Source organism: Hyperolius riggenbachi, chromosome 6 (genome assembly GCF_040937935.1).
Source record: "Hyperolius riggenbachi isolate aHypRig1 chromosome 6, aHypRig1.pri, whole genome shotgun sequence".
Lineage (NCBI taxonomy): Eukaryota > Metazoa > Chordata > Amphibia > Anura > Hyperoliidae > Hyperolius > Hyperolius riggenbachi.
In genome coordinates this window covers 371,958,260-371,984,396 of record NC_090651.1, presented here as the reverse complement: position 1 = coordinate 371,984,396, position 26,137 = coordinate 371,958,260, and the positions used below count along the sequence as shown (strand labels likewise).

Here is a 26,137-nt window from a genome sequence, read left to right as displayed (position 1 = left end):
ACTAACTAATAATCAATCAGCGATCAGAAGGAAATGGAGTGTGGGTGGTGTGTGTACACTCAGACAGTGAGTGACCGCACGCAGGAGCTAGTAGCCTATGAACACAGTGACTGAGTGTCCTAGACTCCTAGTACAGTAAGAGTAAGTAGTAACAGTAAGTAGAACTAACTAATTACAATAATCAATCAGCGATCAGAAGGAAATGAAGTGTGGGTGTTGTGTGTACACTCAGACAGTGAGTGACCGCACGCAGGAGCTAGTAGCCTATGAACACAGTGACTGAGTGTCCTAGACTCCTAGTACAGTAAGAGTAAGTAGTAACAGTAAGTAGAACTAACTAATTACAATAATCAATCAGCGATCAGAAGGAAATGGAGTGTGGGTGGTGTGTACACTCAGACAGTGAGTGCCCGCACGCAGGAGCTAGTAGCCTATGAACACAGTGACTGAGTGTCCTAGACTCCTAGTACAGTAAGAGTAAGTAGTAACAGTAAGTAGAACTAACTAATTACAATAATCAATCAGCGATCAGAAGGAAATGGAGTGTGGGTGTGTGTACACTCAGACAGTGAGTGCACGCACGCAGGAGCTAGTAGCCTATGAACACAGTGACTGTCTGACTGAGTGTCCTAGACTCCTAGTACAGTAAGAGTAAGTAGTAACAGTAAGTAGAACTAACTAATTACGATAATCAATCAGCGATCAGAAGGAAATAGAGTGTGTGTTGTGTGTGTACACTCAGACAGTGAGTGCAGTGCGCACACGCAGGAGCTAGTAGCCTATATGAACAGTGACAGTGAGTGTCCCTACGGGTACAGTAAGAGTAAGTAAGTACAACTAACTAACAATAATCTATCAGTAATCAGAAGGAAATAGAGTGTGTGTACACACAGACAGTGAGTGAGTGCACACACGCAGGAGCTAGCTAGTAGCCTATAAACAGTGACAGTCAGTGAGTGTCCTACTCCTAGTACAGTATAACTACAATACTATTAGTAAAGGACAGCAGAAATACTGGTATAGATGAGAGAAATAAACAGAGGACAGCTGCCCACAGAGGCAAGGCCCCCCTGAGGCCTAAACCTGTAAGCTTGCAGCAGCTGCCTGTCTCTAATGTAACACACAAGCTACTAACTAAAATACAATGTCTATCTAACTAACAACAATATAGGTGTATATGGCAGGTGTAGGTGAGCAAAAACGCTAGGTAAATGATCACAATAGAGCACTTGCTAAGCCAAAGCACAAAGGAGCAACTCTCTCTCTGTACAAGTCTCAGGCAAGCATGGAGAAACGGAACATGGCGGCCGCTATTTATAGGGTAGGGGCTGGCCAGGGTCCCCCTCTGTGATTGGCTGCCGTCAGAGGGCCTGGGAGCCCTCTGATTGGCTCTAAGGACATCAATCTGGGCTATGACGCTATTCGAGCTCGGTACCGAGCTCGAATAGCGCCGTTTGCTCGAATAGCTCGAATAGTGAATGGGCTATTCGAGTGTACTCGGATAGCCCATTCGAATAGCTACAGCTATTCGGAGCTCGAATACCGAGCTCGGATAGCTGAAAAAGAGCTCGAATATTCGAGCTACTCGAATATTCGAGCTCTGCTGAGCACCACTGTCTAGTATAACATATAAAAGCTCTCACGTATAACCTATAAAGGCCTACTAAGGTGCATAAACAGGTTAGGATAACAATGTAAACAGTTTTACCAGTACATGGTGTAGCATTGGAGTAGGAAACAACAGCAGTTACTCACACAAGTTCTGGAGGAGGCAGCGTCCCTCATAAAGTTTGTGGCACCAACAGGCCTCCCGGGAGTTGGAGCAGGACAAGGGATGGTCAGTCACTCAGTGCAGCTGTGTGCGGTCCTGGTTCCAGCCCCGCACGTGTGGGGGAGTAGGCCGCGGCCGACCACGTGGGTTGTAGGTGCCCGACCACGTGGGATGTAGGTGCCCTAATTGGCCTTGGTCTGCCGCTCCGGGATGGGGGAAGAAGCTGGACTACTCCCGTTTGGATGCCGTGGGTGGAGGAGACAACTTGCGTGTGAACCCTTAGGCGCACCGCAAAACAGCAGCGAGCGGAGGACAGCCGGGGTGGGAGCAGTACCTCGGGCCGCGATGGTGGGGGACAGCCTGCGGGAGGTCTGCGGAAGGAACTGCGGCGGCAGCGGAAGACAGCCGGGGTGGAAAAAGAACCTCAGGCCACACAAGCGTTGCGGCGGCCGCATAAGACAGCCGGGGAGGAGCAGTACCTCAGGCCGCGATGGTGGGGGACAGCCTGCCGGAGGTCTGCGGGAGGAACTGCGGCGGCAGCGGAAGACAGCCGGGGTGGAAGAAGAACCTCAGGCCGCACGAGCGTTGCGGCTGCAGCGGAGGACAGTACCTCAGGCGATGGTGGAGCAGTACCTCAGGCGATGGTGGGGAACAGCTGAGGGAGGTCTGCAGGTCCAATGGGCAGACGGTGAGGACGGAGGGCTGCAGACGTGAGGATGGAGGGCAGCGGCCGGATCGTACTCCAAGTGGCTGTGCTGTGTTGTCCGGGGGGGAGGCAGTAATGTCCTGTAGCGGACCAGCTGTGCTGCGGGTCTCCGACGTCTTGTTGGAGTGGCTTCCTGGGTGGCTGAGCATCCATGCAGCGGCGGCAGGTATTTGTCCAGTGCACCAACTGTAGGTTATCACGACGGAACACCGGCGGGATGTCGAATCACTTGTGCGTTAGCATTGATGGTTGCCCTGTGTCTCCTGCATGGCCGGCGAGCGTTGGTCATCTTCAGGGTAGCAGGAGCGTGGTGCTTGCAGGCCGGGGTTCAGAGGCCCGTTCCTCATTTCTAAATGCCTATTCCTAATTGTCTAGACAAACAAACAAACAAACTAAAAAACAACAAACAACTAACCTAAAAGTTCCTGAGTAGCAGGAGTAGCAGAAGTAGCAAAAGAGAGTAGCAAAAGTAGCAAAAAGTAGCAAAAGTAGCAAAAAAACACGAAGTTGCCGGGAGCCAGTGTGTCCGTGGCTGCCTCTTACGGCGCCATCTTGAGAAACTGAGGGGTGTGATGTGTGTCATGTGACTGCACAGTGTGGACCAGGGAATGTGAGGAGTGATAGGGGTGTGATGTGTGTCATGTGACTGCACAGTGTGGACCAGGGAATGTGAGAAGTATTAGGGGTGTGATGTGTGTCATGTGACTGCACAGTATGGACCAGGTAATGTGAGGAGTAATAGGGGTTTGATGTGTGTCATGTGACTGCACAGTATGGACCAGGGAATGTGAGGAGTAATAGGGGTGTGATGTATGTCATGTGACTGCACAGTATGGGCCAGGGAATGTGAGAAGTAATAGGGGTGTGATGTGTGTCATGTGACTGCACAGTATAGAGCGGGGAATGTGAGAAGTAATAGGGGTGTGATGTGTGTCATGTGACTGCACAGTATGGACCAAGGGAATGTGAGGAGTAATAGGGGTGTGATGTGTGTCATGTGACTGCACAGTATGGACCAGGGAATGTGAGGAGTAATAGGGGTGTGATGTGTGTCATGTGACTGCACACAGTATGGACCAGGGAATGTGAGGAGTAATAGGGGTGGGATGTGTGTCATGTGACTGCACAGTATAGAGCGGGGAATGTGAGAAGTAATAGGGGTGTGATGTGTGTCATGTGACTGCACAGTATGGACCAGGGGAATGTGAGGAGTAAATAGGGGTGTGATGTGTGTCATGTGACTGCACAGTATGGACCAAGGAATGTGAGGAGTAATAGGGGTGTGATGTGTGTCATGTGACTGCACAGTATGGACCGGGTAATGTGAGGAGTAATAGGGTGTGATGTGTGTCATGTGACTGCACAGTATAGACCAAGGAATGTGAGGAGTAATCGGGGTGTGATGTGTGTCATGTGACTGCACAGTATGGACCAGGTAATGTGAGGAGTAATAGGGGTTTGATGTGTGTCATGTGACTGCACAGTGTGGACCAGGGAATGTGAAAAGTAATAGGGGTGTGATGTGTGTCATGTGACTGCACAGTATGGACCAGGTAATGTGAGGAGTAATAGGGGTTTGATGTGTGTCATGTGACTGCACAGTATAGAGCGGGGAATGTGAGAAGTAATAGGGGTGTGATGTGTGTCATGTGACTGTACAGTATGGACCAGGGGAATGTGAGGAGTAATAGGGGTGTGATGTGTGTCATGTGACTGCACAGTATGGACCAAGGAATGTGAGGAGTAATAGGGGTGTGATGTGTGTCATGTGATTGCACAGTATGGACCAGGGAATGTGAGAAGTAATAGGGGTGTGATGTGTGTCATGTGACTGCACACAGTATGGACCAGGGAATGTGAGGAGTAATAGGGGTGGGATGTGTGTCATGTAACTGCACAGTATAGAGTGGGGAATGTGAGAAGTAATAGGGGTGTGATGTGTGTCATGTGACTGCACAGTATGGACCAGGGGAATGTGAGGAGTAATAGGGGTGTGATGTGTGTCATGTGACTGCACAGTATGGACCAAGGAATGTGAGGAGTAATAGGGGTGTGATGTGTGTCATGTGACTGCACAGTATGGACCAGGGAATGTGAGGAGTAATAGGGGTGTGATGTGTGTCATGTGGCTGCACAGTATGGACCAAGGAATGTGAGGAGTAATAGGGGTGTGATATGTGTCATGTGACTGCACAGTATGGAGCGGGGAATGTGAGGAGTAATAGGGGTGTGATGTGTGTCATGTGACTGCACAGTATGGAGCGGGGAATGTGAGGAGTAATAGGGGTGTGATGTGTGTCATGTGACTGCACAGTATGGACCAGGGAATGTGAGGAGTAATAGGGGTGTGATGTGTGTCATGTGACTGCACAGTATAGACCAGGTAATGTGAGGAGTAATAGGGGTGTGATGTGTGTCATGTGACTGCACAGTATGGACCAGGGAAAGTGATAAGTAATAGGGGTGTGATGTGTGTCATGTGACTGCACAGTATGGACCAGAGAATGTGAGAAGTAATAGGGGTGTGATGTGTGTCATGTGAAAGCACAGTATGGACCAGGGAATGTGATAAGTAATAGGGGTGTGATGTGTGTCATGTGACTGCACAGTATGGACCAGGGAATGTGAGGAGTAATAGGGGTGTGATGTGTGTCATGTGACTGCACAGTATGGACCAGGGAATGTGAGGAGTAATAGGGGTGTGATGTGTGTCATGTGACTGCACAGTATGGACCAAGGAAAGTGATAAGTAATAGGGGTGTGATGTGTGTCATGTGACTGCACAGTATGGACCGGAAAATGTGAGGAGTAATAGGGGTGTGATGTGTGTCATGTGACTGCACAGTATAGGCCAGGGAATGTGAGGAGTAATAGGGGTGTGATGTGTGTCATGTGACTGCACAGTATGGACCAGGGAATGTGAGAAGTAATAGGGGTGTGATGTGTGTCATGTGACTGCACAGTATGGACCAGGGAATGTGAGGAGTAATAGGGGTGTGATGTGTGTCATGTGACTGCACAGTATGGACCAGGTAATGTGAGGAGTAATAGGGGTGTGATGTGTGTCATGTGACTGCACAGTATGGAGCGGGGAATATGAGGAGTAATAGGGGTGTGATGTGTGTCATGTGGCTGCACAGTATGGACCAGGGAATGTGAGGAGTAATAGGGGTGTGATGTGTGTCGTGTGACTGCACAGTATGGAGCAGGGAATGTGAGAGGTAATAGGGGGTGTGATGTGTGTCATGTGACTGCACAGTATGGACCAGGTAATGTGAGGAGTAATAGGGGTGTGATGTGTGTCATGTGACTACACAGTATGGACCAGGGAATGTGAGGAGTAATAGGGGTGTGATGTGTGTCATGTGACTGCACAGTATGGACCAGGGAATGTGAGGAGTAATAGGGGTGTGATGTGTGTCATGTGACTGCACAGTATGGAGCAGGGAATGTGAGAAGTAATAGGGGTGTGATGTGTGTCATGTGACTGCACAGTATGGACCAGGGAATGTGAGAAGTAATAGGGGTGTGATGTGTGTCATGTGACTGCACAGTATGGACCAGGGAATGTGAGGAGTAATAGGGGTGTGATGTGTGTCATGTGACTGCACAGTATGGACCAGGGAATGTGAGGAGTAATAGGGGTGTGATGTGTGCCATGTGACTGCACTGTATGGACCAGGGAATGTGAGGAGTAATAGGGGTGTGATATGTGTCATGTGGCTGCACAGTATGGACCAGGGAATGTGAGGAGTAATAGGGGTGTGATGTGTGTCATGTGACTGCACAGTATGGACCAGGGAATGTGAGGAGTAATAGGGGTGTGATGTGTGTCATGTGGCTGCACAGTATGGACCAAGGAATGTGAGGAGTAATAGGGGTGTGACGTGTGTCATGTGACTGCACAGTATGGACCAGGGAATGTGAGGAGTAATAGGGGTGTGATGTGTGTCATGTGACTGCACAGTATGGACCAGGGAATGTGAGGAGTAATAGGGGTGTGATGTGTGTCATGTGACTGCACAGTATGGAGCAGGGAATGTGAGGAGTAATAGGGGTGTGATGTGTGTCATGTGACTGCACAGTATGGAGCAGGGAATGTGAGGAGTAATAGGGGTGTGATGTGTGTCATGTGACTGCACAGTATGGACCAGGGAATGTGAGGAGTAATAGGGGTGTGATGTGTGTCATGTGACTGCACAGTATGGCGCGTGGAATGTGAGGAGTAATAGGGGTGTGATGTGTGTCATGTGACTGCACAGTATGGACCAGGGAATGTGAGGAGTAATAGGGGTGTGATGTGTGTCATGTGACTGCACAGTATGGACCAGGGAATGTGAGAAGTAATAGGGGTGTGATGTGTATCATGTGACTGCACAGTATGGAGCAGGGAATGTGAGGAGTAATAGGGGTGTGATGTGTGCCATGTGACTGCACTGTATGGACCAGGGAATGTGAGGAGTAATAGGGGTGTGATGTGTGTCATGTGACTGCACAGTATGGACCAGGGAATGTGAGGAGTAATAGGGGTGTGATGTGTGTCATGTGACTGCACAGTATGGAGCAGGGAATGTGAGGAGTAATAGGGGTGTGATGTGTGCCATGTGACTGCACTGTATGGACCAGGGAATGTGAGGAGTAATAGGGGTGTGATGTGTGTCATGTGACTGCACAGTATGGACCAGGGAATGTGAGGAGTGATAGGGGTGTGATGTGTGTCATGTGACTGCACAGTATGGGCCAGGGAATGTGAGGAATAATAGGGGTGTGATGTGTGTCATGTGACTGCACAGTATGGACCAGGGAATAAGAGGAGTAATAGGGGTGTGATGTGTGTCATGTGACTGCACAGTATGGAGCGTGGAATGTGAGGAGTAATAGGGGTGTGATGTGTGTCATGTGACTGCACAGTATGGACCAGGGAATGTGAGGAGAAATAGGGGTGTGATGTGTGTCATGTGACTGCACAGTATGGACCAGGGAATGTGAGGAGTAATAGGGGTGTGATGTGTGTCATGTGACTGCACAGTATGGAGCAGGGAATGTGAGGAGTAATAAGGGTTGTGATGTGTGCCATGTGACTGCACAGTATGGAGCGGGAATTGTGAGGAGTAATATGGGTGTGATGTGTGTCATGTGACTGCACAGTATGAAGCAGGGAATGTGAGGAGTAATAGGGGTGTGATGTGTGCCATGTGACTGCACTGTATGGACCAGGGAATGTGAGGAGTAATAGGGGTGTGATGTGTGTCATGTGACTGCACAGTATGGACCAGGGAATGTGAGGAGTAATAGGGGTGTGATGTGTGTCATGTGACTGCACAGTATGGAGCGTGGAATGTGAGGAGTAATAGGGGTTTGATGTGTCTCATGTGACTGCACAGTATGGACCAGGGAATGTGAGGAGAAATAGGGGTGTGATGTGTGTCATGTGACTGCACAGTATGGACCAGGGAATGTGAGGAGTAATAGGGGTGTGATGTGTGTCATGTGACTGCACAGTATGGAGCAGGGAATGTGAGGAGTAATAAGGGGTGTGATGTGTGCCATGTGACTGCACAGTATGGAGCGGGAAATGTGAGGAGTAATAGGGGTGTGATGTGTGTCATGTGACTGCACAGTATGAAGCAGGGAATGTGAGGAGTAATAGGGGTGTGATGTGTGTCATGTGACTGCACAGTATGGACCAGGGAATGTGAGGAGTAATAGGGGTGTGATGTGTGTCATGTGACTGCACAGTATGGGCCAGGGAATGTGAGGAGTAATAGGGGTGTGATGTGTGTCATGTGACTGTACTGTATGGACCAGGGAATGTGAGGAGTAATAGGGGAGTGATGTGTGTCATGTGACTGCACAGTATGGGCCAGGGAATGTGAGGAGTAATAGGGGTGTGATGTGTGTCATGTGACTGCACTGTATGGACCAGGGAATGTGAGTAGTAATAGGGGTGTGATGTGTCATGTGACTCCACAGTATGGACCAGGGAATGTGAGGCGTAATAGGGAAGTGATGTGTGTCATGTGACTGCACACAGTATGGACCAGGGAATGTGAGAAGTAATAGGGGTGTGATGTGTGTCATGTGACTGCACACAGTATGGACCAGGGAATGTGAGGAGTAATACGGGTGTGATGTGTGTCATGCGACTGCACACAGTATGGACCAGGGAATGTGAGGAGTAATAGGGGTGTGATGTGTGTCATGTGACTGCACAGTATGGACCAGGGAATGTGAGGAGTAATAGGGGTGTGATGTGTGTCATGTGACTGCACAGTATGGACCAGGGAATGTGAGGAGTAATAGGGGTGTGATGTGTGTCATGTGGCTGCACAGTATGGACCAGGGAATGTGAGGAGTAATAGGGGTGTGATGTGTGTCATGTGACTGCACACAGTATGGACCAGGGAATTTGAGGAGTAATAGGGGTGTGATGTGTGTCATGTGACTGCACACAGTATGGACCAGGGAATGTGAGGAGTAATAGGGGTGTGATGTGTGTCATGTGACTGCACAGTATGGACCAGGGAATGTGAGAAGTAATAGGGGTGTGATGTGTGTCATGTGACTGCACAGTATGGACCAGGGAATGTAAGAAGTAATAGGGGTGTGATGTGTGTCATGTGACTGCACAGTATGGACCAGGGAATGTGAGGAGTAATAGGGGTGTGATGTGTGTCATGTGATTGCACACAGTATGGACCAGGGAATGTGAGGAGTAATAGCGGTGTGATGTGTGTCATGTGACTGCACACAGTATGGACCAGGGAATGTGAGGAGTAATAGGGGTGTGATGTGTGTCATGTGACTGCACAGTATGGACCAGGGAATGTGTGAAGTAATAGGGGTGTGATGTGTGTCATGTGACTGCACACAGTATGGACCAGGGAATGTGAGGAGTAATAGGGGTGTGATGTGTGTCATGTGACTGCACAGTATGGACCAGGGAATGTGAGGAGTAATAGGGGTGTGATGTGTGTCATGTGACTGCACAGTACGGACCAGGTAATGTGAGGAGTGATAGGGGTGTGAGGTGTGTCATGTGACTGCACAGTATGGACCAGGGAATGTGAGGAGTAATAGGGGTGTGATGTGTGTCATGTGACTGCACAGTATGGACCGGGTAATGTGAGGAGTAATAGGGGTATGATGTGTGTCATGTGACTGCACAGTATGGGCCAGGGAATGTGAGAAGTAATAGGGGTGTGATGTGTGTCATGTGACTGCACAGTATGGGCCAGGGAATGTGAGGAGTAATAGGGGTGTGATGTGTGTCATGTGACTGCACAGTATGGACCAGGGAATGTGAGGAGTGATAGGGGTGTGATGTGTGTCATGTGGCTGCACAGTATAGACCAGGGAATGTGAGAAGTGATAGGGGTGTGATGTGTGTCATGTGGCTGCACAGTATGGAGCGGGGAATGTGAGGAGTAATAGGGGTGTGTTATGTGACTGCATAGTATGGACCAGGGAACGTTAGGAGTAATAGGGGTGTAATGTGTGTCATGTGACTGCACAGTATGGACCGGGTAATGTGAGGAGTAATAGGGGTGTGATGTGTGTCATGTGACTGCACAGTATGGACCAGGGAATGTGAGGAGTAATAGGGGTGTGATGTGTGTCATGTGACTGCACAGTATGGACCAGGGAATGTGAGGAGTAATAGGGGTGTGATGTGTGTCATATGACTGCACTGTATGGACCAGGGAATGTGAGGAGTAATAGGGGTGTGATATGTGTCATGTGACTGCACAGTATGGAGCGGGGAATGTGAGGAGTAATAAGGGTGTGATGTGTGTCATGTGACTGCACAGTATGGAGCAGGGAATGTGAGGAGTAATAGGGGTGTGATGTGTGTCATGTGACTGCACAGTATGGAGCAGGGAATGTGAGGAGTAAAAGGGCGTACGTACGAAAAGGGCGTCGGGAAAAAAGGGCGCGTGGTATAAACGATAAATGGAAATATCGTTTATAGAAATTATTGTGTAGAATTTCGTTTATAAATAGTGTTTTAAGAATTTATAAATCACTAAATAATGTGTATGAGATCGGCAATTCTTAAAACGTTAATCTTCCCTGTTTGTAAAGTGAAACTTATATTTTCATTTATTAAAAACCCTCCCTGTACCTATCCCTAACCCCTAGACCCCCTGTTGGTGCCTAAACCTAAGACCCCCCTGTTGGTGCCTAAACCTAAGACCCCCCTGTTGGTGCCTAAACCTAAGACCCCCCTGTTGGTGCCTAAACCTAAGTCCCCCCTGTTGGTGCCTAAACCTAAGACCCCCCTGTTGGTGCCTAAACCTAAGACCCCCCTGTTGGTGCCTAAACCTAAGACCCCCCTGTTGGTGCCTAAACCTAAGACCCCCCAGTTGGTGCCTAAACCTAAGACCCCCCTGTTGGTGCCTAAACCTAAAACCCCCTATGGATAATAATGTTTTACAGACATTAATAAATAAAAAATGTAAAGAAAAAAAATGTAAATTATTTTTTTGGGTGGATAATAATGTGTTAGAAATGTTTTAGAAATAGTGATTTATTATCTTCATAAACGTTATTCGTCACGGGCTCATTTTGTAAACTTAAACCATCACAAACATAGTTATAAATCCTTAAAAATCTCCAGGCGCCGTTATAAATCCTTAAAAATCTCCGGCGCCTTATTTTCCCCGTTCAGCGCCCATTAAACGATATTTATAATGGAAGTGAATGGGGCGCCCTTTTTGTCCACTTGTCTCATGCGCCCAAATCTACTGCTTCCGTAAAAGGGGTGTGATGTGTGTCATGTGACTGCACAGTATGGACCAGGGAATGTGAGGAGTAATAGGGGTGTGATGTGTGTCATATGACTGCACTGTATGGACCAGGGAATGTGAGGAGTAATAGGGGTGTGATATGTGTCATGTGACTGCACAGTATGGAGCAGGGAATGTGAGGAGTAATAGGGGTGTGATATGTGTCATGTGACTGCACAGTATGGAGCAGGGAATGTGAGGAGTAATAGGGGTGTGGTGTGTGTCATGTGACTGCACAGTATGGGCCAGGGAATGTGAGGAGTAATAGGGGTGTGATATGTGTCATGTGACTGCACAGTATGGACCAGGGAATGTGAGGAGTAATAGGGGTGTGATGTGTGTCATGTGACTGCACAGTATGGAGCAGGGAATGTGAGGAGTAATAGGGGTGTGATGTGTGTCATGTGTCTGCACTGTATGGACCAGGGAATGTGAGGAGTAATAGGGGTGTGATATGTGTCATGTGATGTGGCTGCACAGTATGTCCTGTTATAATTCAGGTACATTGAGCTTTGCCTTTTTTTGTAATACAAACCTATTTGCTCTTCACAGAGAGGTGTCCCGAAGACTACAAGCACACGGACTGTCTGACCTGTAGTTCCTTTTGTCCTAATACCCCTTGCCCCACTTCCTGCAAAGAAGGATGCAGATGTACACATGCACACCATAGTAGATTGGACTATGAATGTGTTCACACCAAGCAATGCACGACACTAAAGACAGGTAACAGCAACCACTGCTTTTTCTTTATATTATATTTCCTTTCTATTCATTTGTGTGCATTTTTAACCTCCCTGTGTGTAAGATTATTTCCAGATTTTAGGTCAGATCTGACAATAATGTCAGAAACAACTGATCTGCTGCATGCTTTTTTGGGGGCTATGGCTGAAAGTATTAGAGGCAGAAGATCAGCAGGATAGCCAGGGAACTAGTATTGCTTAACCAGTTCACCCCCAAGGGTTTTTACCCTAACGGACCAGAGCAATTTTCACCTCAGTGCTCCTCCCTTTGATTCCCTAATAACTTTATTACTACTTATCACAAGAAAATGATCTCTACCTCGTTTTTTTCAATCAGGCTTTCTGTGGGTAGTACAATTTGCTAAGATTGTTTTTATTCTAAATGTGTTTCAATGTGAAAAATAAGAAAATAATGGAAAAAAATCAGTATTTCTCAGTTTTCGGCCATTATAGTTTTAAAATTAAATATTCTCCTGTGGATAAAACTGACACATTTTATTTGCCCAGTTGCCCCAATTATTAAACCATTTAAATTATGTCCCTATCACAATGTATGGCGCCGATATATTATTTTGAAATATAGGTGTTATTTTTCTGTTTGTTTTTTTGTCCGATCCATAATTACAAGCCCCTATGTAGTAAAGTAAAAGTAATTTTCCCTCATAAAATATAGATTAAAAAAAAGCTGAGTCCCTAAGGCAACTATTTTTTTTTTTTAAACTGATTTTTTTTTTACAAGTGTGTTTTATTTTTATTTTTTGTGGGAGGGGGGGAGGGGCACAAGATGGGAAGTGTTCACTTTTTAACTACACTGTGACACTCTGACTGTTTCTTGTTTTATGAATGGACGTGGCCAAGTGATCGCGGTCACTTCCATTCATTCCAGGCATTGCGATTAGGTAGAGGACCTCTTCCTCAATCACTGAACACGGGATCCCGATGGGAAACGGCGGCGGGAGCGGTGCGCACACGTGCGGAGTGGCGGCGGGAACGAGCAATTTATTAACACGTCCTGTTGCTGTTAACAGGCTCAAGCAGGACCTTTTAGTACGATACATTGTCATTAAGTGGTTAAAAGGACTAAAGTATGGCAGTCTCCATATACCTCGCACTTCAGTTGTCCTTTAAGAAATTTGGTCAAATTCTGTGGTTAAGGTCAACAATTTGAACTTTCAGTCTCCCTTTTATAAGCCAAGTAATGTGCTTAAAGGATACCTGAGGTGACGTGTGACATGAGATAGACATGTGTGTATGTACAGTGCTAAACCTACAACTAACTAGTCTGTGTTCCTTTTTCTGCCTGAAAGGGATAACATTCTTTCTTAGCTGATACAAAGAAAATAAAAACTGCAAGATTCTCAGAAAAAAAACATTCTTTAGGATAGATACAATTGTTTTTCTCATCATTGTATTTTCCCCTCAGGTTTCTTTTAATCCAGACGTTCTTTTGATCAGCCAAAAAAATCCCAGAAATATGAGCATTTTTAACTGGTCAGATGTTTATAGAGTTTTGAAGATTTCCCACAAAGAATGCTATTTTTCTTCTGTCAGTAGAACTTTCTGCAACAGTTTTACCTTTTTGTTTTTTCCTCTTCTATTTCAAAAAGTGCCGGTGCAGTGCCCCAAGGGTTCTACCTACAGGCCGGAATGTCGGAGGGACTGTAAGGACTATTGCCCTGGAATTCACGGTGAATGCTTAGAATGCCATCTGGGATGCAAATGCGATAATGAAAACGAAGTTATGCACAACGATTCCTGCATTCCAGTGGACAAGTGTAAACAGGTGTGAGGCCTTACAATAAAAACAACCATTAATAAACTTGTCTGTCCATGTCTTCATTTGAAAAGTAGGAAAAACACTCACTCTTCCCTGAACCTGGTTACAGGGCTGTATTTTTACCGCCCAAGGCCCACTGTTAACCCCGCCCATTATTTCTTCCCTGGTCTTTGAGCACCCCCGTCCTATGCTCCCCTGTCCTGTGCTTCCCCAACTTGTGCTGTGCTCGACTGCTCTGCCCTATGGAAGCTGGTTGGCCACGGAGTGGGTCTGTAACCACTGTGGTTTACATGTTTAGAAGTTTAACTTCTACCATCTTTCCCCTAAAATTAGACCTTCTCCAAAAATAAGACCCATCCTATATTTCAAGCGTGCTTGAAATATAAGACATCTGTAACGATCGAAGATGTTACCTCTGCGGCCACGCCATCCCGGGTGTCGCTTCCCGACTCAGGTGGGACAGGGGTCTCTGTTGCACAGCAGCTTAGGTCCACACGCCTGCGCATGGAGCAAAAGGACCTTTATGGGCGTAGGAGACACATCAGCTGACATTGTGGTCAGCTGACTTCTACCTGTCAATCTACCTTGCAGGTTGGTTCAGCCCCTTGGGCGGGGCTGCTTGAATCTGCTTTCAGTATTTAAACCTGGAGTTGTTACTCTGTCCTTGTCTGCTGTCATGAATACTAGTGTGTTAGCGCTCAAACCTCAGATTAGTTCCGGTGTGTTTTGATCTGGGAGGAAACCAGGGATTTCACACAAGACTAGGACTTTTGTTATTTTGTATGTTGTAGTGAGGTTCCAGTTGATGATAGATGTATATGCAATAATTGCGATATACATCTATCTATAGTTAGCTCATTTGATTGTATTGATTATTACTGATTTCCTGTGTATGACTCTGGCTAAACTCTGACTCTGATCTCGTTTTCTGATTCTGTACTTCTGCCTATCTGCCTTAAAGTTGCTGAACCTCTGCCTGATTACCGTTTACTCTTCTGTCTCACGATTCAGTTCTGAAACTAACCCCTCTGTTGCTGAACCTTGCCTGTCTGACCATTCTACTCACCAGTGGTCCCTCGCCACTGGTGAGCTGCTAGCTTCACCAGCTCCTCTGGTAAGGTTATTCATTAGTGCAGTACAGTCTGAATCGCCTGCTTCTCAGGTGATCATTAGTGCAGTACTGTTTGTCTCTCCTGCTTCTAGGCTGCAGTACAGTCTGAATCGCCTGCTTCTCAGGTGATCATTAGTGCAGTACTGTTTGTCTCTCCTGCTCCTAGGCTGCGGTACAGTCTGAATCGCCTGCCTCTCAGGTGATCATTAGTGCAGTACTGTTTGTCTCTCCTGCTCCTAGGCTGCAGTACAGTCTGAATCGCCTGCTTCTCAGGTGATCATTAGTGCAGTACTGTTTGTATCTCCTGCTCCTAGGCTGCAGTACAGTCTGAATCGCCTGCTTCTCAGGTGATCATAAGTGCAGTACTGTTTTTATCTCCTGCTCCTAGGCTGCAGTACAGTCTGAATCGCCTGCCTCTCAGGTGATCATTAGTGCAGTACTGTTTGTATCTCCTGCCCCTAGGCTGCAGTACAGTCTGAATCGCCTGCTTCTCAGGTAATCATTAGTGCAGCACTGTTTGTATCTCCTGCTCCAAGGCTGCAGTACAGTCTGAATCGCCTGCTTCTCAGGTGATCAATAGTGCAGTACTGTTTGTATCTCCTGCTCCTAGGCTGCAGTACAGTCTGAATCGCCTGCCTCTCAGGTGATCATTAGTGCAGTACTGTTTGTATCTCCTGTCCTCTAGGCTGCAGTACTGTCTTAATCACCTGCTCCTCAGGTGATCACTAGGCTGCAGTACAGTCTGAATCACCCGCTCCTCGGGAGATTCTATCTCTTCAGTATGTTAAGCTTGGAGGTGTAATCTCCACAGTCAGCATGCAACACATAAGCTGACGTGAAGGAGGTACACACACCAGCACAAGGAATCAGGATATCCCCAGTTTAGTGGAGGAGAGGACTGACTCCAATAGGAGATTGTGGTGCACAGAGCCGGTGCAGATCCGAACAGCCACAAACAACACTTTCGTAATAACGTCTCAGCGCAAAGTAGCGCTGAGCGCATAAACCAGGACTGAGGAGATCAGGACAGGTAGACAGAATGAACGCTTGCTTAACTAGCCACTACTTAGTGACAGCAAGCGTCCACAATAAAACAGACTGGAATGAGGTAGCCAATGCGTTTGCAGCGATGGCGTGCCTCACCAAGACAGGACAGGATAGTCAGGAAATAGCAGGATCAAGATAGATGAACGTAACACAGATAAATATACAATAAGTATTATTTCCTAGCGTATTACAATTACAGCTATCAATGAAACTATTTGTAACGTCTGACTAACATATGTATATATCGGCAACGAACCGATATATGACATAACCAGGAACACTGACTTAGGACTGGAACGATACAGGGAACAGGACTCAGAAGGATTCGCTATCTCTTCGCAGAGATGAACGCAATCCACAAACGGTAACAGGACAGGATTCAGAAGGATTCGTTATCTCCTCGCGGAGATGAACGCAATGCACAAACAGGACCAGGAACAGGATAACTAGCTCAGCACGGGTGATCATGATGCGCGCAACCACCAAAGCGTGCTGGAACGCTGACTAACGGAACACAGGATATAAACAGTTAGTGTACGTATATATTAGCGGCACTGATGTATCAACGTAACACGAATACAAGGAAAATAACAAAATGTGCAAGTATGCGTATATATTGGCGATGAACCAATATATGACACAAGACAAGCAGAGTAACAACTTCTAGAACAAGAGCAGAACTAGGAGGACTCGCTGACCCCTTCGCAGGAGTCAGCGCAGTCCACACGGACTAGGAACGAGGTGGGGCACGAGCAGAGTAACAGACAGAATCTGAGACTATGGTAGCCCATGAGGCATTGCAGGAAGCAGTTCTTTATACTGAGGTCATCCAATGGGAGCAGACCTGCAGATTCCTACACAACTGAATGGTAATTAATCACAGGCTGATAGCAGGAAAAGGCAGACAATGATATGCAGCCTGCAGGAAAGGGATTGCCCCTCCATTGCAGCAGACAATGTTTGTTTACACAAAAGCATATTAAACTGTCATTAACTTCAGAGCGACTGCAGATGGAATCAGCAACTAGTTTAAGTGCAAACCAAACTATGCAAGCAAATGCATGTAATGACATTAGAACTGCTTGGTTTGCAATACCACTGCAGTCAGCAGTAAACGCTGCAGAAGCGATCATAACAGTACCCCCCCCCCCCCTTAAACGCGGCCTCTGGACGCCTATAAAAACTGACATATTTCTCCTGAACCACCCAAACCAAAAAATCAGAAGTGGGAAATCCAGCAAACTGATCTGACTGAAAATTCATGAAGGTCGGATCAGCCCGACAAAACCACATTCCCGAATCAGTCTCACCAAAACTAGACCAATTGGAACCAGAACCTACCGAACCATGCCCGTCAGCACTACAAGCCTCAGTGTGATACCCGTCAGAACCACGACTTCCAGAAAAAAAACCCAAGAAACTCTCTGAGCGATACCCACCGCCTTCCAGGGACCGTCCAAAAACGCCAAAGCCTTTGCAATGCCCACCGGAACTGTCCTTACCAACACAAAACCCACTGTTGAACCAGTCCAAGGTACCAGGACAAGTTTCCTCAGAGATCTCCCAGAACACTTGGAAGCTCCAAAGAGATCCCCACAGGTCAGAACGCCCCTTAGGCTCACATGGAGAACTATCAAGAACCCCTATGGAACCCAGGACAACTCCAGAGTCAGGGTCACAAGGACAAACATCAAGATCAGGGCTTTTAGGGACCAGAACCATCTCCGGGCATGCAGGCCAACCGGCAACATCAGAACATGTCTCCACTAGGGAAGCACGTGAGCACGCTAACACAGACACACTTGGGCACTCTGGCATACGAAGCACATCTGGGCACACCGGCACAAGAGAAACCTCTGGGCATGTCAAGGAACTGCGAACCTCAAAGTCAGTCAAGACAGGACCGAAACCAGAGCTGGGCAAAAAAAATTCATCATGACTAGACTTCACAGTTACTGGATTCTCACTAAAAACTGCAGGATCAGACTTAGATGTCGCTGATTCCAGCAAGGTTATTAACAAATCATGTTCAGGGGCATTTACAAGACAGGGCAAATCTTCTGATGTATGCACTGAACTAGACAGGGTTCCCATAGCTTCTTCTGGACTAGACAGAGACTCATCAAATACACTGGATTGGAGCTCATGAAGGGCTGCAAAACAAGTCAGCATTGCAGCAATCCCCACTGAACTAGGCAAAACTGAGAAACTCACTGGACAGGAAGGGGACTCTGGAACTACTGCCACACCGGCCAGAAAACCAGAATTTTCCAGGATACAGGGCTGGGTTTCAGAAACACTCATTAACCCGGACTGAAATTCTGAGATTTCTATTATTTTTTCCAGCGAGTCAGAATTATCCATGTTACAGGGCAATACTTCTGAAACATTCAGAGGACAGGGCTGAAGTTCCCTGACTACTGTGAGATCAGAGAGGGACTCAACATCTTTAGCTAAATCAGACTGTGTACAGGGCAAGGTATCAAAAACGCTTGCTGACAAAGACAATGTTTCAATAGCTTCTGCTTCACTGGGCAGAGATTCATCAAGTTTTATTAGAGCAGACTGTAATTCCAAAACAGCTGCTAAACAAGTGAATACTACTGCAACACCCACTGAAGTAAGCAGTGCCTCAGACTCCTCTACTAGAGGATCTGAAGTATCCAAAGTACTGGGTGAAGCATAAGACTCTGCGACCACAGCTTTACTGGACAGGATCACTGAACAGGCCATATCGCAGGGCAAAACCATGGAAGCACCTGCTGGACAGCATAATGATTCTGTGACCTGAGCTTCATTGGGAAGATCTACTGCACAATTCATGGTACAGGGCAAATTTACTGGAACATTTTCTGAACAAGGCAATAACTCTACGACTTCAGGTTCACATAGCAGATGCTCTGAGCTATTCACGAAACTAGAGCGAGGTGTAGAGACAGGAAGATCAAGACACAAAGTTTGTGCATCTGAAGCACTATTCAATTGTAAAATTGGGAAATTCAGATACTGGGGTTCTGAGGTTTCTAGACAGGATTGCTGGGACTCAGAAACGAATGTAGTGCATCTATTGGCATCTGCTGGATCAGACAGGAGTTGAACTTTATTAACACAGGTAATTTCTGCAGAAGTGTTTGCAGAGACAGGCAAGATTTTTCTGGTGTCTGTTTCACTGAACAAAGACTCATGAGTACTGGCTAGGCTGGACTCAGAAGTCAACAGGACCTCTGGATTCTCTGCTGAGAAATTTGTGCAGGGCAAAGTTAAGAAAGTATCAGTGGCTTCTGTTTTACTGGGAAGTAACACTGAGTTATCCATGGTACAGGGTGGAGTTACAGGAACATTCACAAGACATGGCAGGGACTCAGTAACTGGAGAAGTGGGACAGTCTCCAATTGACAGTGTGTCTTCCCTGGTATCAACTGATTGAATCGCATAAAAATCGTCCAAAATCATCTTCCACACATCGATCAATGGAGCCACAAAGTCATACCCACACACACCAGTTTTTATTAGGTTATAGGCAGACTTAATGCATGCATTCAATACTAATTCACTTTTTGCACTGTAAAACGGACAAAATGAACTTGCATCTTTCTTCCATTCATAGACCAGGGCTTCCATCTCTCCTTTCTCAAATGGAGGATCCCATGCATATTTATCAGCTGAGCATTCAAGCTGATCATAGTTTGCAAATGTGTTAGTGGCAGAAACATACATTGGGTTATTTAGCAGGTGATTGGCCGATTTCTTATTCCTAAGGATCTCCAATATCTGTAGCAAGTGTTGAACTGTAGTGTATGCAAATTTCCCTTGCTGCACGAATAAATTGATCTGTTCAATGCTCTGTAATATATCTTCATAATCATATTCAGATAATTCAATTAAACAAGAACTTTTATTTTCCCTGGCTAGCAATGAAAGTTCATTAGTAGTTTCATAGGTCCATTTGACTCCCCTGAATGGTGACTGAATTTCATTATCGGCTAATGGCGGAGTCTCATTACAGATCTGATGCGCAATCGCTAAGGGCAACGACTCCGCTGATTGTAACGCTTTTCTTTTGGAGCGTTTACGTTTGACTTTAGACCCTGCTGCCTTAGGTGATTTATTCAAAGCAGAAGAAAAGTTATCAGAACAATTATCTGCTTGCTGATTATTTTTGTAGGCAGTAGAAGGAGCAGCTGATTGACAAGCTGCCAGGAGCTTATCAAAAGGGCTAGGCAAATCGGTTTTGCGCAGCCAGTTATGGATCACAAACGCTAGAAATTCCAGCGGTCTTTCTTTCAAATTCGTATGATCCAAGACATCATACGCCCACTGGAACAAATTTCCCTTAAACAAAACATAAATTAACTGGGGGGCCCACGTTGAAACAGGAGTAGCCTGGAGCTCGGGATTGGCCAAAAACCTGGTACATTCAGAAAAAAACTCATTTTCTGTTTCAGAATTAAGTTTCTCAAATTTCTTAAAGGAACAGGAACCATAACAAACAGTGTCATTTTTGCTGGGAACCCCCCCCCCCCCCCCCCCCACAATGGGGATTGGTAATGGGGCTACCATAATGTTAAGCTTGGAGGTGTAATCTCCACAGTCAGCATGCAACACATAAGCTGACGTGAAGGAGGTACACACACCAGCACAAGGAATCAGGATATCCCCAGTTTAGTGGAGGAGAGGACTGACTCCAATAGGAGATTGTGGTGCACAGAGCCGGTGCAGATCCAAACAGCCACAAACAACACTTTCGTAATAACGTCTCAGCGCAAAGTAGCGCTGAGCGCATAAACCAGGACTGAGGAGATCAGGACAGGTAGACAGAATGAACGCTTGCTTAACTAGCCACTACTTAGTGACAGCAAGCGTCCACAACAAGACAGACTGGAATGAGGTAGCCAATGCGTTTGCAGCGATGGCGTGCCTCACCAAGACAGGACAGGATAGTCAGGAAATAGCAGGATCAAGATAGATGAACGTAACACAGATAAATATACAATAAGTATGATTTCCTAGCGTATTACAATTACAGCTATCAATGAAACTATTTGTAACGTCTGACTAACATATGTATATATCGGCAACGAACCGATATATGACATAACCAGGAACACTGACTTAGGACTGGAACGATACAGGGAACAGGACTCAGAAGGATTCGCTATCTCTTCGCAGAGATGAACGCAATCCACAAACGGTAACAGGACAGGATTCAGAAGGATTCGTTATCTCCTCGCGGAGATGAACGCAATCCACAAACAGGACCAGGAACAGGATAACTAGCTCAGCACGGGTGATCACGATACGCGCAACCACTAAAACGTGCTGGAACGCTGACTAACGGAACACAGGATATAAACAGTTCGTGTACGTATATATCAGCGGCACTGATGTATCAACGTAACACGAATACAAGGAAAATAACAAAATGTGCAAGTATGTGTATATATTGGCGATGAACCAATATATGACACAAGACAAGCAGAGTAACAACTTCTAGAACAAGAGCAGAACTAGGAGGACTCGCTGACCCCTTCGCAGGAGTCAGCGCAGTCCACACGGACTAGGAACGAGGTGGGGCACGAGCAGAGTAACAGATACAATCTGAGACTATGATAGCCCATGAGGCATTGCAGGAAGCAGTTCTTTATACTGAGGTCATCCAATGGGAGCAGACCTGCAGATTCCCACACAAGTGAATGGTAATTAATCACAGGCTGATAGCAGGAAAAGGCAGACAATGATATGCAGCCTGCAGGAAAGGGATTGCCCCTCCATTGCAGCAGACAATGTTTGTTTACACAAAAGCATATTAAACTGTCATTAACTTCAGAGCGACTGCAGATGGAATCAGCAACTAGTTTAAGTGCAAACCAAACTATGCAAGCAAATGCATGTAATGACATTAGAACTGCTTGGTTTGCAATATCACTGCAGTCAGCAGTAAACGCTGCAGAAGCGATCATAACACAGTATCAGTATCTCCAGCTTGCTGGGGCTTGTACGCTATTATACTGTCAGTGTACTGATTGTACCTCACCAGCCCCTCTGGTGAGGTCTCGCAAAACTATTAAAGTTACGGTTGCACCAAGCACTACACTCATAGCATCCTTGTGGCTATACTAGTATTATTGGTGATTCTGCAGATCACCACATAATCAAGTATAGCATCTGCATTATTGGTGATTCTGCAGATCACCATATAATCAGACATCTGAGTTGCGGCACCCCACCGTTACAGAACAGCAGACCAAAATAGTATGGAGGCATTTTACCGACAGGTACAGATGTTGACCACAGCTATAGGTCAATTACACCACACCATTGTTTCACAGCAAGGGCAATTAAAACTGCTAGCTGACACTGTGAATAACCTGCGGGTAATATTAACATCATTGCCCCCCCTCATGTTGCGGAGCTTAAGGGACTGGTACCTCAGGGGTTATCTGATCACAAGTCGGATTTGGGGAGTGATCACGGAGCTCGATTGCTCAAACAGAGCAGATCAAGTGCACCTGTCAAAAATGTATCCCCCACCACTTCAGCCCTGAATGGTTCTAATAAATTAACACAATTGGGTCACTCTAGACTGTCTGAAACCGAAAGGATGCGAAGACGCAGAGAGGGTCTTTGCTTTTACTGTGGAGTGAGAGGTCATTGGGTGCAGAATTGCAAAAAAAAGTTGAAGAAAATTTTTTGGGAGGAATACGGCATCTAATAAGTCTGCTGCACTATCTCAGGAAAATAGTGGATCTCTTACTTGTTTGGATCCGGGATTGCAGAATGTGTGTGTTGGTGTAACTAAAATTACCGTGGGAAGCTTGTCACTCAGATACACTCCTGATTTAGATGCCTCCTGTCCATCTGATAGGTCTTTTTCATGCTCAGAGTGTGGAGAAGGTTTTGTATATTGTGCAGATCTTCTCAGTCATAGGAGATCCCACGTACATCCCGCACAACCTATCATTCATGAGGAATCTCACACTGGTGAGAAGTCGTATAGGGAATGTTTTAAGGCATCCCCTGGCTCTCTGAAATCCAATAGGGGAAGTATGACCTCACTGGTAGGGATGGTCGGAATGCCAGTTTCCGATTCCGCGGTAAATCCGCATTCCGTCATGTACCAATTACCGATTCCGCTTTCCGCTACAATTTCCAATGCGGAAATTCCGCCGGAAATCACGGAAATTCCGCCCGAAATTTAACAGCAATTTTCTCAAAAACTATAAGGTCTTTTTGAAAACTTTTTTTGCATCTTGTTCAGAAGATTCTGTTTAACCCCCTTGGCGGTATGAAAAATACCGCCAGGGGGCAGCGCAGCAGTTTTTTTTTAAAATTTTTTTTTTAAATCATGTAGCGAGCCGAGGGCTCGCTACATGATAGCCGCTGCTCAGCGGCATCCCCCCAGCCCCGCCGATCGCCTCCGGCGATAGGCGATCAGGAAATCCCGTTCAAAGAACGGGATTTCCTGGAGGGCTTCCCCCGTCGTCATGGCGACGGGGCGGAATGACGTCACCGACGTTGGGACGTCATTGGGAGACCCGATCCACCCCTTGGCGCTGCCTGGCACTGATTGGCCAGGCAGCGCAGGGGTCTGGGGGGGCCGCGCGCCGCACCGGATAGCGGCGATCGGGCGCGCGGCGGCGGCGATCGGGGTGTGCTAGCTGCGTCCAGCAAAAAAAAAAATTATGTAAATCGGCCCAGCAGGGCCTGAGCGGCACCCTCCGGCGGCTTACCCCGTGTCACACACGGGGTTACCGCTAAGGAGGTTAATAAACCCTGAAAATTTGGTGTTTCTAGGACTTACGGGGGCTTTGCTATTAACTGCTAAATTTGGCGGATTTTTACTGTAATGTAAAATGCAGAAAATAGGCAGATGCAGATTTTCTGCATTTTACACTACAGTAAAAATCCGCCGACTTTAGCGGTTAATAGCAAAGCCCCCTTAAGTTCTAGAAACATCAAATTTTCAGGGTTTATTAAACCGAATCTTGTGAACAAGATGCAAAAAAAGTTTTCAAAAAGACCTTATAGTTTTTGAGAAAATCGATGTTAAAGTCGGGTGGAATTTCCGCGATTTCCGGCAGAAATCCGCCTACGGCACTTGCATTACCGATTTCTGCATTCCGATGCGGAAATGCAATTTCCGATCGGAATTTCAGAAATTGCATTTCCGCGGAATCCGAATGAGCATCCCTACTCACTGGTATCAGAAATTAGTTTGGAGAGGCGGCAGATAGAAAGCTACAATGCGGACAGCAGCTCAGAACTGGATGAGAGTGATAGTTCTACTTACTGCAGTGTATCTGCTGGACAGGGGTCAAGCTTGCCTACTGCAGTGCAACAAGTTCTGGAGCCTGAAACAGTGCAGTCATCGGCTCCATTACCTGATCAGATAGTGAGTAATTAGAAACCGCATTTATGTTCTGAGTGTGGGAAATGTTTCGAGCATAATTTAGATCTCATCAATCATAGTAGGCCTCACTTCATTTTCTGAGTGTGGGGAATCTTTTGTACCTGATGCACCGCTTGTCAGTGAGAGGTTGTACTTGTGTTCTGAATGTGAGGAATGCTTTGACTATCACATTGATACCTTGTTCCAAAATCTTGAATCTGAAACAGGGTGGTCCTCGACTCTGGTACCCGAGCAGGTGAAGAGTGGTGAAGAGTTTGGGTATGAGATGAGGACGTTGCAATCATTGTCTCTTGGGGGCCTGTCTAGGGCGTGTCCGGAGTCCACGCCTCAGGGGAGGGGTAATGTAACGATCGAAGATGTTACCTCTGTGGTGGAAAGCAGCGCAGCTGCTTTCACACCTGATGTCACCTCTGTGGCCACGCCATCCCGGGTGTCGCTTCCCGACTCAGGTGGGACAGGAGTCTCTGTTGCACAGCAGCTTAGGTCCACACGCCTGCGCATGGAGCAAAAGGACCTTTATGGGCGTAGGAGACACATCAGCTGACATTGTGGTCAGCTGACTTCTACCTGTCAATCTACCTTGCAGGTTGGTTCAGCCCCTTGGGCGGGGCTGCTTGAATCTGCTTTCAGTATTTAAACCTGGAGTTGTTACTCTGTCCTTGTCTGCTGTCGTGAATACTAGTGTGTTAGCGCTCAGACCTCAGATTAGTTCCGGTGTGTTTTGATCTGGGAGGAAACCAGGGATTTCACACAAGACTAGGACTTTTGTTATTTTGTATATTGTAGTGAGGTTCCAGTTGATGATAGATGTATATGCAATAATTGCGATATCTATCTATAGTTAGCTCATTTGATTGTATTGATTATTACTGATTTCCTGTGTATGACTCTGGCTCAACTCTGACTCTGATCTCGTTTTCTGATTCTGTACTTCTGCCTATCTGCCTTAAAGTTGCTGAACCTCTGCCTGATTACCGTTTACTCTTCTGTCTCACAATTCTGTTCTGAAACTAACCCCTCTGTTGCTGAACCTTGCCTGTCTGACCATTCTACTCACCAGTGGGCCCTCACCACTGGTGAAATGCTAGCTTCACCAGCTCCTCTGGTGAAGTTATTCATTAGTGCAGTACAGTCTGAATCGCCTACTTCTCAGGTGATCATTAGTGCAGTACTGTTTGTCTCTCCTGCTCCTAGGCTGCAGTACAGTCTGAATCGCCTGCTTCTCAGGTGATCATTAGTGCAGTACTGTTTGTATCTCCTGCTCCTAGGCTGCAGTACAGTCTGAATCGCCTGCTTCTCAGGTGATCATTAGTGCAGTACTGTTTGTCTCTCCTGCTCCTAGGCTGGAGTACAGTCTGAATCGCCTGCTTCTCAGGTGATCATTAGTGCAGTACTGTTTGTATCTCCTGCTCCTAGGCTGCAGTACAGTCTGAATCGCCTGCTTCTCAGGTGATCATTAGTGCAGTACTGTTTGTATCTCCTGCTCTTAGGCTGCAGTACAGTCTAAATCGCCTGCCTCTCAGGTGATCATTAGTGCAGTACTGTTTGTATCTCCTGTCCTCTAGGCTGCAGTACTGTCTTAATCACCTGCTCCTCGGGTGATCACTGGGCTGCAGTACAGTCTGAATCACCCGCTCCTCGGGAGATTCTATCTCTTCAGTATCAGTATCTCCAGCTTGCTGGGGCTTGTACGCTATTATACTGTCAGTGTACTGATTGTACCTCACCAGCCCCTCTGGTGAGGTCTTGCAAAACTATTAAAGTTACGGTTGCACCAAGGCATAAA

General features: G+C 46.6%; 1 protein-coding gene across 1 annotated transcript in view; it reads left to right on the top strand.

The window, feature by feature from the left end:
• LOC137523064 (zonadhesin-like) overlaps positions 1-13,825 on the top strand; it is a 40,106-nt gene extending 26,281 nt beyond the window's left edge. Inside the window, exons 4-5 of the mRNA XM_068243259.1 lie at positions 11,819-11,989; positions 13,614-13,825. Of these exons, the coding sequence (XP_068099360.1) occupies positions 11,819-11,989; positions 13,614-13,795 (353 nt within the window). The 3' untranslated portion in view covers positions 13,796-13,825. The remainder of the gene's footprint in view (positions 1-11,818; positions 11,990-13,613) is intronic.
• The last annotated feature ends 12,312 nt before the right edge of the window (positions 13,826-26,137 follow it).